Source organism: Muntiacus reevesi, chromosome 3 (assembly GCF_963930625.1).
Source record: "Muntiacus reevesi chromosome 3, mMunRee1.1, whole genome shotgun sequence".
Classification (NCBI taxonomy): Eukaryota; Metazoa; Chordata; class Mammalia; order Artiodactyla; family Cervidae; genus Muntiacus; species Muntiacus reevesi.
In genome coordinates, this window is record NC_089251.1 from 22,796,093 (window position 1) to 22,813,188 (window position 17,096).

The 17,096-nt window shown below is 38.3% G+C and overlaps 1 protein-coding gene across 1 annotated transcript in view; it reads right to left on the minus strand.

The window, feature by feature from the left end:
- Positions 1–17,096, minus strand: part of NBAS (NBAS subunit of NRZ tethering complex) — a 312,486-nt gene that overhangs the window by 140,172 nt on the left and 155,218 nt on the right. Inside the window, exons 32-35 of the mRNA XM_065928602.1 lie at positions 16,514–16,627; positions 9,971–10,084; positions 7,452–7,609; positions 6,620–6,709 (exon numbers count right to left, since the gene is read on the minus strand). Of these exons, the coding sequence (XP_065784674.1) occupies positions 6,620–6,709; positions 7,452–7,609; positions 9,971–10,084; positions 16,514–16,627 (476 nt within the window). The remainder of the gene's footprint in view (positions 1–6,619; positions 6,710–7,451; positions 7,610–9,970; positions 10,085–16,513; positions 16,628–17,096) is intronic.

Consider the following 17,096-nt stretch of genomic DNA (forward strand, 5'->3'; position numbering starts at 1 on the left):
CAGGCAAGAATACTTGAGTGGGTTGCCATTTCCTCCTCCAGAGTATCTTTCCAACCCAGGGGTCAAACTCGTGTTTCCTGTGTCTCCTGCGCTGCAGGTAGATTCTTTACTACTTGAGCCACTGGGGAAGCCCCATACTTAGAGCAAACTGCATCCTGAACTCAAAATATTAAGAATGGAATGCTTACTACTGGTGATGCTGCTTCTGGAATTATTTGTCAGAAGCAGGAGAAGAAAACCCCATGAGTACTAATCACTCTAAAGTTTGACTCTGCTTCAGTTCATCTGCTAATTAAAATGCCAGGCTACAATTTAGATGTTCTCATCTTTGGAAGTCCCGGCCCCCTACACATTTCTAAGGCAAGCTGTAAGTGCCTTCCCCAGAAAACTGAATGCAAAACTGAATGTACTCATGTGTGTGTACATACATGAACACACTAAGTCACAAACAGACACACCAGATTTGACATACTATTTCAGGGGCTTTAGGGACTGAACCCTTCTTGAATCTTCTAGCATTCTTGGATCCAGATTAAGAGAACTGCATTTAGGAAAAATAGAGGTATATTTAGTATATTTTTATTTTCTTTTTCATTTTTTAATCAGCACTTAAACAAAGTTATGGAGAAAGAAAGGGGAAAAGAAACAGGAAATTATCTTAGAAACCCATATTTTCCATTATATCCCAGGGCAATACTAGCAAGAATATGCAAAGATATGTACATAAAATGCTCAGTGAAGTTCAGCCTAAAATAAAGGAAGACTCGGCACAAATCAAACGCCCAAAAGCAAAGAAAAAGATAAATAATCATGGCACATGCATCCAATAACCACTATCATGCTATAACATAAATGATCTGTATGTAATGACAAGGGCAGATGGTTCAGGAAACATAACATGAGCCTGAAAACCAAAAATCTAAAACATCTGGAAAAAAGAAAATTACTAAGGTAATAATTGTGATACAAATCTATTTCAGATGAAATCATTTTAAACTTTAAAATATTAATTTGTGCCTTTGTGCAACATAAGATTTAAAATCCTTTAAGAAAGAATAAGATCACATTAAAGAAATCCTATCGAGTTCATTTTTTTATATAACAGGAGATAAAATTCTAAACTGATCATTCTCCATGTGGATTTTCCTCAACCCTGTATTTATCGCATACAAAAAGTGGCTCATTACTACCTCTCAATAAATATAAAAGCTAAAACTATAAAACTCTTAGGAAAAAGCACAGGTGTAAATCTTCACAGGTTTGAGCTAGGCACAGATTTCTTTGATACAACACCAAAAATGCAAGCAATAAAAGAAAAGGTTAATAAAGTGGACTTGAGCAACATTAAAAGGTTCTGCACTTCAAAAGGCACTGTTAAGAAAGTAAAAAGTCAAATCACACACTGAGAGAACAATCTTTTCAAATCGCACATCCAACAACAACTTGTATCCAAGAGTTTAAAAACAACAACAAAAACTCTTACGACTTAATAAGGAGTTGACATAATAGTTTTAAAAAAAAATTGGGAAAATATTTATAGCCATTTCACCAAAGAAGGTATAGAAATGACAAGAAAGCCCATGAAAAGATGCTCATTATCATTACTTATTTGGAAACACATACCCAAAGGATAAGGAGATACCACACACATTCATAAAAATGCCTTTAACAAAATGCCAGTCAGGAGTTAAGTATTAGCAAGGATGTGAAGAAAGGAGAAACTTAATAATTCCTGGTGCAGCCACTCTGAAAAACAATTTGGCAATGTCTTCCAATATTTAAAGCATATACACCATACAATGCTTCAGTTCCACTCCCAGATATCTACACAACAAATCAAAACATATTTTCATACAAAGACTTGTATACAAATGTTCATAGCAACATTATTCATTATAGCTAAAAAGTACAAACCAAATGCCCATTAACTGGTGAAGGGGAAAAGAAAGAGTTGTCTGTGATACTGAAATACAACTGTCAGAAATTTATTTCAATATTTCTAAATAATCCTTTTATACATTCAAAACAGCTCTATGCCAAGCCAATGCCTCCAGTTCTAAACATTACTTAGTCCAGTCTTATAAATCTATAGCCACTTAAAATGCTCATAACAGGATTTCCCACAGTGAAATGATTTTTTAATGGGAACCTTGTATATAATCCATTTCCAACTCTAATTAGATTTATCTGGGGAAAACACTATTGGGTAACTGATAAAACTAACCCTAGCTAAACAAAATGTTAATACGTTCTAAGTGGTGGAATATTATTATATCTAAAAAACATAATAATCAACATTAATAAGAAGCTGGAAACTCTAATTTTGGTAGTTACTCACAAATTATGCATTTTATTTAAAAACAAATATCTTGTTCTTGAGAACAACAGCCAGTATCTTCAAACTTGCAGGCTCCACTTGTAACACAAATGCAACTGCACAGCAGTTACATCTTTACTTTGCTTGGATATATAAGTAAAAATCATCATTTTCACAACTGAGTAATGAAAGTTATGGGCATTAAGCAGATTACATATACAATCAGCCCTCATTTATAAGTTGCAATTTAATGTGGTTATTACATTTACTATTAATGTGTAACACACGGCATCTTACAGCTAAGCACTGTATTTTAACCTAAAAATAGTAGCTATAATATTCTGAAATGTGCCTCATGAATCAAAGACATGTGTTTGTTTGAGGGTTTGGATTAGCACTTCATCAGATCTAGATCTATTAATATTACAGCTTGCTGAAAGAGAAGAAAGGAAGACAGGAAAGCTTTTAAGGCGTTAAAAAAAAAAATACAAGAATCATTTTGGAAGAATTCCTCTTTCTCACAAAGTGGATCCTGTGAAGCACTGCTGGCAGTCTCCCGCAGATACTGAGGACACTGAATGGATCAGGATGTGCCCTGTGGAGACACAGCATGCCCTGCTCCAGAGAGGCCACCATGGAGCCCGGCCGACACTTTCTAATTCATCAGAGAAGCAGAAAATGGAAAACCCAAAGGTTGCAAAAGGCTTCTCGTGTGTTTTATGAAGAAGGCTGTGGGGATTTCAGAATAAGCTTATGGAGCTGAACTCAGCAGAAACACGGTGCAGTCTACACTGAACAGAGAAATGATACTCCCCTCACAAGGCCAAAACACGACAGGTCCTCAACAGCATCCAGATCACACACATGCATCTAGCTGGAAATTCCTTCTAGTTTTACTTTCTAATCCATCTTTACCACACACTGATCTTTCTGCAGTGGGAGTTTCCATTGCAGCTGTATTAAGCATTCAGTAGGCATTCACCCCATGGTGAGCACTCTCTGGAGAGAGCACCAAAGGTAAGTGACACCCTTCCAGTCACCATACACGCCAAACCGCAACACACGTGCTGACACAATGCTACGAGATGTTCGGGGGATACAGAAGAGGGAACGATGAGGACTCAGGGAAAACTTGATAAAGATGACGACAGCTTAGGTGAGATCAAGAGGGCAGCAAGATGATCAGAAACAATACAAGAAGGGCAGTACAGGCAGCTGCTGTTCACTCAGTCGTGTCCTACCCTCTGCAACCTCATGGACCACGCCAGGCTTCCCTGTCCTTCACTATCTCCCGAACTCTGCTCAAACTCATGTCCACTGATTCAGTGATGCCATCCAACCACCTCATCCCTCTGTCATCCCATTCTCCTCCAGCCTTCAATCTTTCCCAGCATCAGGGTCTTTTTCAAGGAGTCGGCTCTTCGCATCAGGTGGCCAAAGTTCTGGAGCTTCAGAGAGAACTCTAAAAAACACCAAAGCTGTGAGCAAGCCTACTCAGAGAATGGGGTAAGTTCAGCATGACTGGAACACAGCACACGTTTGGAAGGCATGAAAAGAGAGAAGGCTGGAGCAACAGTGAGAGATGTAGCTGAACAAGTGGGGAAAGATCAGGGGATCAAAAGGTACAAAAACTGGGATAAAGATCTCATGAAAAGCAAGTCTTCAGCTGGACCTTGAGAAATAGTATAATCTACCAAATCCCTAATATACGATCTGTTCTGAATCTCCTGGAGAAAACACCATAGAATTTAATGTGCTTTCAGATCCAGAAAGGGAAAACTGAATAGTTTCTAATCAATACAAGTCAAAACATGCCAAAGGAAGAAAGCATCCCCATCACTCCAGGCCCCGGGAAAATGCTGTGACTTCAATTCAAAGGGAGTGCAACCACAGAAACAAACAAAGTCCTCTGCAGCACCGATGGCGGAACACCATCCTCTTCTGAGTATCTCACCTTCTAGAACCATGAGGTCCACTCGGGTACCCAGCAACCTTCTGTGGCTAGTAAAATTAACTTAAATAAAATTAAACAAAACTTAAATTTTTATTCCTTAGTCGCCCTACCTATATTTCACATACTCAGCAGCTATATGTGACTAGTTGCTGCCATACTGGACAATGCAGATATACAGAATATTTCCCTCACTGTAGAAAATTCTATCAATCACTGCTGTCTTGTAGTTACCAAGGAGGAAGAGAAGAAAAATCCTTAAGGGCCAAAAGTCACCTTACAAATGTTTTTGAGATCCTGAGATCACTTGGTACTGAACTGGGGACACACATGTGTACTCAATAAATGGCTGCCAAACAGAAGTTTAATATAAAAGAAAGAATTATGGAAATGAGGTAATTGTGTATATTTGACTGTAGGCAAAAGCTAAATATTCTTGCCTTAACTCTTATCAATAGACTCCACAGATGAAGCTTTGAACCAGACTTCTAAAAGAACTACAAGGTATACAACTACAAATGAATTTGACAAGATGGTTACAGTCAATTTATAAAGATGTGGTGTATACACACAAGCACACACAATGGATAGTACTCAGCCATAAAAAAGAATGAAATTTTGCCATTTGCAATAACATGGATGAACTTGGAAGGTGCTGTGTTAAATTAAACATCAGACAGAGAAAGACAAATACTGTATGATATCACTTATATGTGGAATATAAAAAATACAACATACTAGTGAATATAACAAAAGGAAACAGAGTTATAAGTACAGAGAACAAATTAGTGGTTATGAGTGAGCAAAGGGAAGGTGGGGGGGGGGGTGCAAAACAGAGGTAATGGATTAAGAGATTAAAAACCATTAGGTATAAAATAAATAAGCTACAAAGATAGATTGTATAGCACCAGGAATGTAGTCAACATTATAATACCTATAAACAAAGTATGGCCTTTAAAAATTGTGAATCAACATATGGAAATATAAAGCAAACAAAACACAAAAAGTACATAAAAACAAAAAAGGAGCTAAGATATAGCTCACTTATCACAACAGATGTCTTCTAAAATAGTTGCTAGGAAAATAAATGACATTTTACACTTTAAAAGTGAAGCTTACCATTTAAAGGAATCCTGTGGAAACCAATCTATAAAGACAATTATCATCTCTTAATTTATCTAGTTAGACTACCTACTGCTTTTGACCTAAAAAAAAAATGCCACTTCTGTGTTGCTAGAAATAGTCATAAGAAGCTAAATTCCAGGGAGCAAAGGTTGAACTGCTGAAAAGGTATTGGCGAGTACACACCTCCTCTTTCCTTTCCTAGGACCAGCTCTCCTGAGACTCATACATATTAATACTTAATGAATCCAGATGAATTTTATTCATAAGAATTTCAATAAGGAAAGGGAAAAACGACTAAAATTCAACAGAAAATGGACAAGGAAATTGAACAAGGTACCTCACAAAAGAGGCTCCCTCCTGAGGTAAGTTCATCTCACTAGCAACCAGAAAAATGCAAATCAAAATCATAAACAGGTATCTCAAAACATTTAAGAGGTAAAGTTTCGACAACTATCCATGCAAAGGAGTTGGCACTACCTGGGAGCAAATGGCAATCCCAGACACGGCTGCTGAGTGTGCAATGGGTAAAACCATTCAAGAGAATCATCAGGGATTATTAACTGAGGTTGAACAAACTCACTTATCTCAATACACACACTTCCAAGTCTGTACATGTGCACTAGGAACACTACAGAATGCTGATATAGCATTATTTCAGTACCAAAATTGAAAATAAACCATTGTCAGTCAGTATTAGAAAGGATAAACTGGAATGTATGCATATAGCAATTAATCTCTATACAGCAGTAACAATGAATCACCTGCAATACTTACAATAGCACGGATAAACCTCACAAATGTAATACTGAATGCAATTATTTCTACACAGTACAAAAACAGGTAAAACTAAACTACCACTGTGGGACAGCAAAGAGTTAGGAGGGTGTGCAGGGGAAGGCTTGTCATGAGCTGTTTCTTCATCTGTGTGATGGGTTCGTGCATGTTTTCTTTATGATACTTTATTAAGATGAACATTTTTGTTTTATATATTTCTCCATATGAATCCGGGAGTTGGTGATGGACAGGGAGGCCTGGCGTGCTGCAGTCCATGGGGTCGCCAAGAGTCGTACACAACTGAGCGACTGAACTGAAATGAATGCTATACTTCACACAGACACACAAAGCTTACAAGAACAGTCTACACACACCACACACAGTGTGAGGTGCTTGTTTCACTCCTCTCACAAGCACCTTTCAAACCCCTCCTCCCTCTCACCCAGACTCACCTCCTGCAGTGCTTTACTCATCAATGGTGACATATTGATACTCTCCCCTCCTTCCGGATGGATTTGAAAATTCACTCTTTGATAAAGAATCTGCAAAAGAACACTATATATTATAATAAAATGGTTTTTAAATTTGCCTCATTTTACAATGTAGACTTGAAATTTAAAAAGCATTCTTTTGAGGGGGAAAAAAAACAAAAAATGCTATCTCCTAGTGGTAACAGGCTTACTTCAGGGCTTCATGAACACCATCCCAAGGATACAACCATGGTTTCAGGAGCGGAATTAACTGTGGAAAACCTGATATACAATGTAATGAATGACCAGGAGATGAAAATGTGAATTTCAGAATACATATGTGTTTCACAACTGGCATACCATCCCCGAGGCAGATCTAGCCTGTGAATTTTAGGAAACTGAGCTTCTCTCCAACCAAAGCCCACACCCTGCTAATTCCAAACAGTTTCTAAGGGGATGGTGCCACCACTGGTTTTAACTCACATGATTTCCAGTATACTACACAGGACTTCTTCTTATATACTTTGTTCTTGACAATACTAACGTTCCCCATTATATTCAATAATTTGTTTCCTATACTATTCTCTTATTTCTCATACCTGTAGCCTTTCTTTACTGGAATAAAGCCAACAACACTATTTTATAGCCTAATATCTTCAAATCCCTTTTCACAGTTTGTAAGTAACAAACTATCTTTTCCATAAATTAAAATTTTCATATTATTGAAAAAAAAAAAAGAGCACAAACCCAAGATCCACAAACCCAACAAAATACACTTGATACAGTTCAAGATTTACTTTACTGGGAGACTTACTTCTGTCTGCAGAGAGCTGCTGGCAGCCAGGAGAAGCTCAATGCTGCTGGGAGGGCAGTGTGTCAGAGCAAAAGCCATGAGCTCCTGCCGAGTGGCCAGGTCCTGGTAACCTTCTGATTGTCCTAACTGGCTACAGACATCCCAGCTTTTAGAGTAACCTGAAAAATGGGCAAGAAAAAACAAACTGATTTTCACGAGCAGAAAAAAATTTTCAATCTAACTTGAAAAATGTAACGGCTTTTTACTAAGGTCTTTTGTTACCAAAGCAAAGTCAGTCATAAGTGATATGTATTATTATATAAGCAGAAATACATAATGATCTAAAATAGAAAAGAAACATTAGGTGAGTGTATTATCCAGATGTTCAGCAGTACTCCAGACAAGTTTTTCCAATAAACTACGTTAAATTTCAGATGAAAATGACTACCAATAATCAACCTGGCAATGACTACAGATAATTTACTGAGATTTGATGTTGAGAAAAACAACTGAGTATTTGAATTCAGAAAGAACTGAGTGTGGCCCAAGCACTGTGTGAGCTTGAGAAAGGTCCAAACATCACCATCCCTCACCATTGCAAAAAAACAAAAATAATAGTAATTCCTCTTTCCCTTGGTTGTAAAGTGACAATGAAAGTTGCTCAGTTATGTCCGACTCTGTGCAACCCCACAGACTGTACAGTCCATGGAATCCTGGAGTGGGTAGCCTTTCCCTTCCCCAGGGGATCTTCCCAACCCAGGGACTGAACCCAGGTCTCCCTCATTGCAAGCAGATTCTTTACCATCCGAGCCACCAAGGAAGGTTGTTAAGGGAATATTGTAAAGATTAAACAATCTTTATTTTAAAACAAACTGTACTTAAAAGCACTTTATACACTGCCAAGTACTAGAAAAAGATAAATTACTGTGGAAAGCTACAAAGAATCATCCACTTCACAGATGAAGACACAGGTCCAAGGACAGTGCCAAAAATACAGTCAGAGTCTGACTCTTAGCAGAGGGCTTTTCCCTATGCAAGTTTATGCTCTGAACTCTTAAAATGCATCTTCATTCTTATTTGAAGGAGATCCAGTTAGAAAGTAGGTCTTGTTTCTAAGTACAAAGGCCTTGGCCCAGGATAATTTCTCTAAATATACGAAGTCAGAATTAATCCAAGTACTATCCTTATAGGTATAAATTTAATACGAAGCTCTCTAAGTAAATGATAGTGAATTAAGACAATGATTTTCCAGAATACCATAACTATTCTGAACTTAATGGTACACAATCACTAGGTTAATATTTGTCAGTTTTTTCATGAAACCAGTTTTCCAATGCTGAGGTTATAAAGTGTTAAGCTTTTTCCCAGTTTTCAACATTTTCACAGATGTATCGCCAAACACTCTCCTTGACCAAACTTCACTCAGGCTTCTCTGAGTCCTCTTCTAATGAGGCCTCTACCTTGGCCCAGTCTTTGTTGAACCTGTTATAACCCAGATTCAGTCAAGAATCCTGCCAAGTCAGTTTAAAGAGAATCTCTCACTCTTTGTATCTGATCACTCTGGCCTGCCACCAGTAAGTCGGTTTAGTACAAATGCCCCTATCCTGGATCTCTCATCACTGTAATTTTTCAACCATTGTTGATCCCCTCAATCTGATCCACAGTCATAAATTCCCAGCTGTCTTTTCTGTATTTGGAGTTGAGCCTGATTTCTCTCCCATTACAAAAGTCCTGAATAAAGTCTTCCCTACCATTTTTAACAAGCGTCAGAATAATCATTTCCTTTACCAGTATACAACAAGCATACAAATCATCAGTGTACAACACCAGAAGGTATCACAAAGTGAAGCACTTCATGTCAGCCACACATAGGCATGCACAGGCAGTAGGTAAACAGCTAAGTGTGCCTGAGTTGCCACATACTCAGGCACAATTACAAAAAGCAGATCATTTAGCCCAGAGCCTATGACAAGACAACATTACTGGCTACTCCTCTGGGGAATGTGCTCTTTCATAAAGAAATTATTCCACAATAAAACCTGCTTATCCTCCAGAGACTTGAGTTATAATTTCAATATCAGTGGCAAGCTACTTCCCAACTGCTCAAATTAGAAAAGGATTTTGTGATCTTTTAAAGAAATTAAAGGATAGAAATACTGACAATGGAGTCACAAATTACAGATATTTCAAATCTGAAATTTTTCTTTTATATGACAAATATATAAAAATTAAGATATTTACATATTTTATAATATTTTAAAATTAAAATATTTTACATAAAATTTCTATTAAAATTATGAGCCTTTTAATATGGAGTGGAAAGCAGCCATATCCCAGATAAAACGTAACCCCTTGAGTCCATTAAAGTATTTACATTAATATACAAGCACATGGAATACCTACTTATCAGTGCTCACAAAACATCTCCCAAGGCTTATGAACACAGTGTGGCTGGCTTACCAATTAGACCAAGTGATTTCAAAAGAGACCTCTTCCATGAGAGAGAACATTAGCCAAGTGTTAAGGGGTGTCTACTTCACCTGTGGCCATCAGCTCCTGACAATGCACATTGGCAGCTTTGTAGTCATGGAAACGCAGTGCCTGCTCCACTAGAAGGACGAGAACCTGTCCACGCCTTTCTTCCGGGTCTTCACCTATAAACACATGCAAACAACTTACTGTTTGGGGTAGTATCGATTGATAGAGGAGTTCCTTAACTCTATCTTTCTAATTAATTCTCAAATGAAAAACAGAGATTAGAAAGATTTTTTAAGACAACAGGACAAAAGGTCAAGGCCACTTAGACCTTTCAATCTGTTTATTAATCATGAAATTATCTCTCAGTCTCCAAAGTGATCAATGATTAATATCAACATCATATAAAATATAAATTGGTACAACCATTATGGAGAACAGTATGGAGGTTCCTTAAAAAAGTAAAAATAAAACTATCATGTGATCCATCAATCCCACTGCTGGACATGTAACCAGAGAAAACCATAATCCAAAAGGATACCTGCACCCCCAGGTTCACTGCAGCACTGTTTACAACAGCCAAGATATGGAAGCAACCTAAATGTCGATCAACAGAGGAATGAATAAAAAAGATGTGGTACACATATACAAGGGAATATTACTCAGCCATAAAAAAGAATGAAATAATACCACTTGCAGCAACATAGATGGACCTAGAAAACGTCATACTGAGTAAAGTAAGACAAAGACAAATATCTTATGACATCACTCAGACATGGAATCCAATTTTTTAAAAAAAGAAAAGAAATGAAATTATTACAGAACAAAAACAGACTAACAGATAAAGAAAACAAAATCAGTGGGAAGGGATAAATGAGAAACCTGAAATGAACACTTACACCCTATTATATATAAGATACATAACCAACAAGGACCTACATTATGGCAAAGGAAACTCTACTCAATATTCCATAATAATCTATATGAGAAAAGAATCTAAAAACGAATGAATATATGTACATTTATAACTGGATAACTTCACTGTACACTAACTCAACATTGTAAATCTGTGATATTTCAGTAAAATACCAATATACCAGCCCCAGACAGGCCATTCCAACGTAGGTAGGTAGAGGAAAAGTTTTCCTCCAAATAGGGAATTTAAACATTTTTTCCTATTTACTCTAGTATTTCAATGTTCTAATTCTAATCAATAATGACAAATAAAAAGATAAAAACCATAAATACAAAGTAAAATGGATTTAAATTTTATAGTTTCATTGTGAGAAAGTTAGTTTATATATCAGGTGATCTGAGCAGGTGACTAAAAGAAAAAACATAAGCAAAACAGGCTTGAAAACAATGTTCTATTTTCCATTGTATATCAATGGAAAAAAGACAATCTCTTTAACAAGTGGTGCTGGGAAAACTGGTCAACCACTTGTAAAAGAATGAAACTAGAACACTTTCTAACACCATACACAAAAATAAACTCAAAATGGATTAAAGATCTAAATGTAAGACCAGAAACTATAAAACTCCTAGAGGAGAACATAGGCAAAACACTCTCCGACATAAATCACAGCAAGATCTTCTATGACCCACCTCCCAGAATATTGGAAATAAAAGCAAAAATAAACAAATGGGACCTAATGAAAATTAAAAGCTTTTGCACAACAAAGGAAACTATAAGTAAGGTGAAAAGACAGCCCTCAGATTGGGAGAAAATAATAACAAATGAGGAAACAGACAAAGGATTAATCTCAAAAATATACAAGCAACTCCTGAAGCTCAATTCCAGAAAAATAAACGACCCAATCAAAAAATGGGCCAAAGAACTAAACAGACATTTCTCCAAAGAAGACATACAGATGGCTAACAAACACATGAAAAGATGCTCAACATCACTCATCATCAGAGAAATGCAAATCAAAACCACAATGAGGTACCATTACACGCCAGTCAGGATGGCTGCTATCCAAAAGTCTACAAGCAATAAATGCTGGAGAGGGTGTGGAGAAAAGGGAACCCTCTTGCACTGTTGGTGGGAATGCAAACTAGTACAGCCACTATGGAAAACAGTGTGGAGATTTCTTAAAAAACTGGAAATAGAACTGCCATATGACCCAGCAATACCACTTCTAGGCATACACACTGAGGAATCCAGATCTGAAAGAGACACGTGCACCCCAATGTTCATCGCAGCACTGTTTATAATAGCCAGGACATGGAAGCAGCCTAGATGCCCATCAGCAGATGAATGGATAAGGAAGCTGTGGTACATATACACCATGGAATATTACTCAGCCGTTAAAAAGAATTCATTTGAATCAGTTCTAATGAGATGGATGAAACTGGAGCCCATTATACAGAGTGAAGTAAGCCAGAAAGATAAAGATCATTACAGTATACTAACACATATATACGGAATTTAGATAGATGGTGGCGATAACCCTATATGCAAAACAGAAAAAGAGACACAGAAGTACAGAACAGACTTTTGAACTCTGGGGGAGAACGTGAGGGTGGGATGTTTTGAAAGAACAGCATGTATATTATCTATGGTGAAACGGACCACCAGCCCAGGTGGGATACATGAGTCAGGTGCTCGGGCCTGGTGCACTGGGAGGACCCAGAGGAGTCGGGTGGGGAGGGAGGTGGGAGGGGGGATCGGGATGGGGAATACGTGTAACTATATGGCTGATTCATGTCAATGTATGACAAAACCCACTGAAATGTTGTAAAGTGATTGGCCTCCAACTAATAAAATAATATTTAAAAAAAAAAAAAAAAAAAGAAAACAATGTTCTAGAAAAGTCCTACAAAGAAAGCCAAGTTCATGGGCAGAAGAGCCAGGAGTAGAACTGGACTAGAAATCTACTAAAGAAAATGGTCTAAATGTTTAGTTTGAAGAAAATGCTAATGGTAACAGGACAAAACTTTGAATATATGAAATATAATTTAAACTATGTCCGCAAATTCTTTCGTACTCCCTTCTAAAGATGGAGCTTACTGCTCCTCTCCTTGAGTGGGGATGACTAGTGATTTATTCTAACAGAGTAAGCTGTAAACGATGGAGTCTGACTTCCAAGACGAGGCTGTACAAAAGTACTACAGGCTCTGCCCTGCTCTCTGGACCAAATGCTCCAGGAGAAATTGAGAGGATGCCCACGAAGCTCCATGGAGAGCTCCCCGGGGCAAGGGGCTGAGGATTCTGACACCAGCCAGAGAGTAACACAGGCCTGTCCCAACAGCTGTGGAAGCCATCTCAGGCTCACCCAAGCCCAGTCAACTTCAGGTGGAGCCTGTAAATATTTCCCTTGAACTTGGGAGGGCCTGTGTGACTGCTTCCGTGCATAGGACACAATGGAGATGAAGCTGCCCAAATTCCAAAGCTAAATTACAGCAAAATGACATGAAACTTTTACTGGTTTCCCTTGGGATACTGGCTCTGGGAGCCCTCAGTCACCACATAAGAAATCCAGGTAGTCTGACAACAACATAAGGAAAGATGGTAAGGAGAAACCACATAGAGAAGAGAAAGCCTGAGCTACTCCAACACCCCGCTTTTTCAGTCTTCTCAGCCCAGGTGCCAGACATGTGAACAAAGCAGTCTTTGAGATGAGCATGGCCCTAGCTGATATATCTGACTGCTGTTTCATAAAAGACCCTGAATTGCCCAGTCAACCTTTAGAACTGGGAGAGATAAGAAGACATGACTGTTGTTATTTTAAGCTGCTAGGTTTTGGGGTGGTTTCTAAAGCAGCAATAAATAACCGCAGCATTCTGTAAGCTTCAGATACATGTTACCCGCCTGTGATCCCTCTCTTAACACCACTCCGCTCCCAGCTAAATATTACAATTGTCTTTCAGATTCTCTAACATCTGTTTACAGAAGCCGTGGACTACCATCATACCCCATGATGCAGCACAGTTCTCTGCTTCTGCAGCCCTCTAAGATGCTAAATTCCTAGAGGGCAGCAGGTGTGTCACAGAACTCTGTATCCAAAGTACTTGACAAAGTGGTATTACTTTCCTCTCTGGGGCCTCTAGTTCCCCATCTGTAAAATGCAGGTAAGGAGAGCCTGCAGTGAACAGCAGAAGAGCCAGTGTGTTAAAAGGGCACAGAAGGGAGCTAGCACACAGCAGTCAGGGATACATAGTAGCTATTACGCGCACTCAGGGGGCTCACAATAAAAGCACCATGCTGAGTGAAATATGGATACTAGTCTTCTCTTTTAATGATACTGGACTGAAGTTATAACACAGATTCCACATTCAAGTTTGTGAAACAGAGGTGGTCAAGTTGAGATGGTTCCAAATATGAGAACTAAAATAGCTGCAATAAAGGAAAGTGATTTGAACACCAGGTGTTCCACATAAATGTACTGGGCAGGACTGAAGAGTAATGTTCATACCATTAAAAATGCAGGCTTACCTCGATCACTGATATTTCTATTTTCAGGTCAGTGTCACAGGGATGAAAATGGAAATTGACAATAGTAGGCAGGTACATGGAAAATGTAGACAGCATCCCTGACTGCTTCATTAGTGTCTATGAACTGGATCCTCATGAAATTCTTCCCTGATGATCAGAGTGCTTTCAAGTTTACAAAGTGCTTTCGTATGCATTAACTCACGTGGGTCTCATGACCTAGACTTAAAGCAGGGGGTGTCATTTCTATTTTCCAGAAGCTGAAGCTTAAGTCATTTAGCAAATTAATAGGAGAGTAAGGACTGGGAAAGTCTTCAGATCCCACACTCAACTTCTCTGCAGCCATCCAAGATACCTCCCTGGCTGCCTGGCCCCCAAGGGATGCCCGAGCACATCCTCAAGGCCAGAGGTAAAAATGCTAGTGTTATGCATTCAGATAGGCTAGAAAAGGACATCTGAAAATAAAATTTACTAAAACTATAAAGCCTTAAGAAGAAGAGTTCTATTTAGATTTTAAAACATAAATGTGTCTACCAAATATCTTCAATTCCCCTCACAAAACAGGAAGAGAACATCAACAATATCAACAGAAAATGAAATAAGATAATGCATGTGAAAACTTGGCCAAACAGTAAATGCACAAATTTTTCTAAGTAATTATTAAGGTTCAAAAATATTACACCAAATGTGGAAACTGAAGGTGAACTAGTTGAGCTGGCTTGTCCTACTTTTTAAGTTTTCTGGTTATAGACGGTAACTCCGACTTCTCCTTCTGACGCTGCATGATCATGGAACCCCAAATAAGTATGCCTTCATTTAAAAGACAGAGGTCCAAGCAGCTCAACATAGGGACACATTTTTATTTTTTTATTTTTATTTTTTTAATTTTTTTTTTATTAGTTGGAGGCTAATTACTTCACAACATTTCAGTGGGTTTTGTCATACATTGACAAATCAGCCATAGAGTTACATGTATTCCCCATCCCGATCCCCCCTCCCACCTCCCTCTCCACCCCATTCCTCTGGGTCCTCCCAGTGCACCAGGCCCGAGCACTTGTCTCATGCATGTCACCTGGGCTGGTGATCTGTTTCACCATAGATAATATACATGCTGTTCTTTGGAAACATCCCACCCTCACCTTCTCCCACAGAGTTCAAAAGTCTGTTCTGTACTTCTGTGTCTCTTTTTCTGTTTTGGATATAGGGTTATCGTTACCATCTTTCTAAATTCCATATATATGTGTTAGTATGCTGTAATGTTCTTTATCTTTCTGACTTACTTCACTCTGTATAATGGGCTCCAGTTTCATCCATTTCATTAGAACTGATTCAAATGAATTCTTTTTAATGGCTGAGTAATATTCCATGGTGTATATGTACCACAGCTTCCTTATCCATTCATCTGCTGATGGGCATCTGGGTTGCTTCCATGTCCTGGCTATTATAAACAGTGCTGCGATGAACATTGGGGTGCACGTGTCTCTTTCAGATCCGGATTCCTCAGTGTGTATGCCCAGAAGTGGTATTGCTGGGTCATATGGCAGTTCTATTTCCAGTTTTTTAAGAAATCTCCACACTGTTTTCCATAGTGGCTGTACTAGTGTGCATTCCCACCAACAGTGTAAGAGGGTTCCCTTTTCTCCACATCCCCTCCAGCATTTATTGCTTGTAGACTTTTGGATAGCAGCCATCCTGACTGGCGTGTAATGGTACCTCATTGTGGTTTTGATTTGCATTTCTCTGATAGTGAGTGATGTCGATCATCCCTTCATGTGTTTGTTAGCCATATGTATGTCTTTGGAGAAATGTCTGTTTAGTTCTTTGGCCCATTTTTTGATTGGGTCATTTATTTTTCTGGAACTGAGCTTCAGGAGTTGCTTGTATATTTTTGAGATTAATCCTTTGCCTGTTTCCTCATAAAGCAAAAATAAACAAATGGGACCTAATGAAAATTAAAAGCTTTTGCACAACAAAGGAAACTATAAGTAAGGTGAAAAGACAGCCCTCAGATTGGGAGAAAGGAACACATTTTTATAACAGGCCAATCTTTCTGGAAAAGACAAAACCTTGCTGAAAAGCAGCTCCTCTCTCAACTAGTAGCGCATATTCCAGTGTTTTCCTAGGATGGTGCACAGAATAACACAGATTCTGCAGTCAACCATTCAAAACCTACCTGCTACCCTCAGCAGCTCAGCAAGGCCCAGCAGCTTGGTGGACTGCTTGTAGCACGTGGGGGACTGGCGAATACACTCCTTGATGAGGCCAATCCGGTCAGAACATAATCGCACTGCAAGGAAAGACACGCTGATGACTTGTGACCATGGACACAACAAAGGTACGATGACCTTCCTAATTTAAGGCAAATGAACAAAATGAAAACTGTGTTTACCTCCAGATCAATAAGAATTAAGTGAAAGACAATTTAAAAAAATAATAAAGTTATTGTTAATTTTGAATAAATAATGTACAATAAAGATCCTTTATCACCAAAGTGATGAAACACAGCAAGTGAACTGACATTCTGAAATTAAGAGAGAAGTGCTACATTTTCAAGTCAGGACTAACGGAAAATTTTAAAGACAGTGGTATCTGTCTTTGAAAATTTCATATACTTCCTTGTACACCTGTTTGTCCACCATACCTCAGCTTCCCAAAATCCATTCCAAATATCCACTTTCTACCTCCACCACATCACTTCAGTTGGGAGAGTAAAAGTCCCTGAAGCACTCACTGGTCCAATTTATATAAATGACATA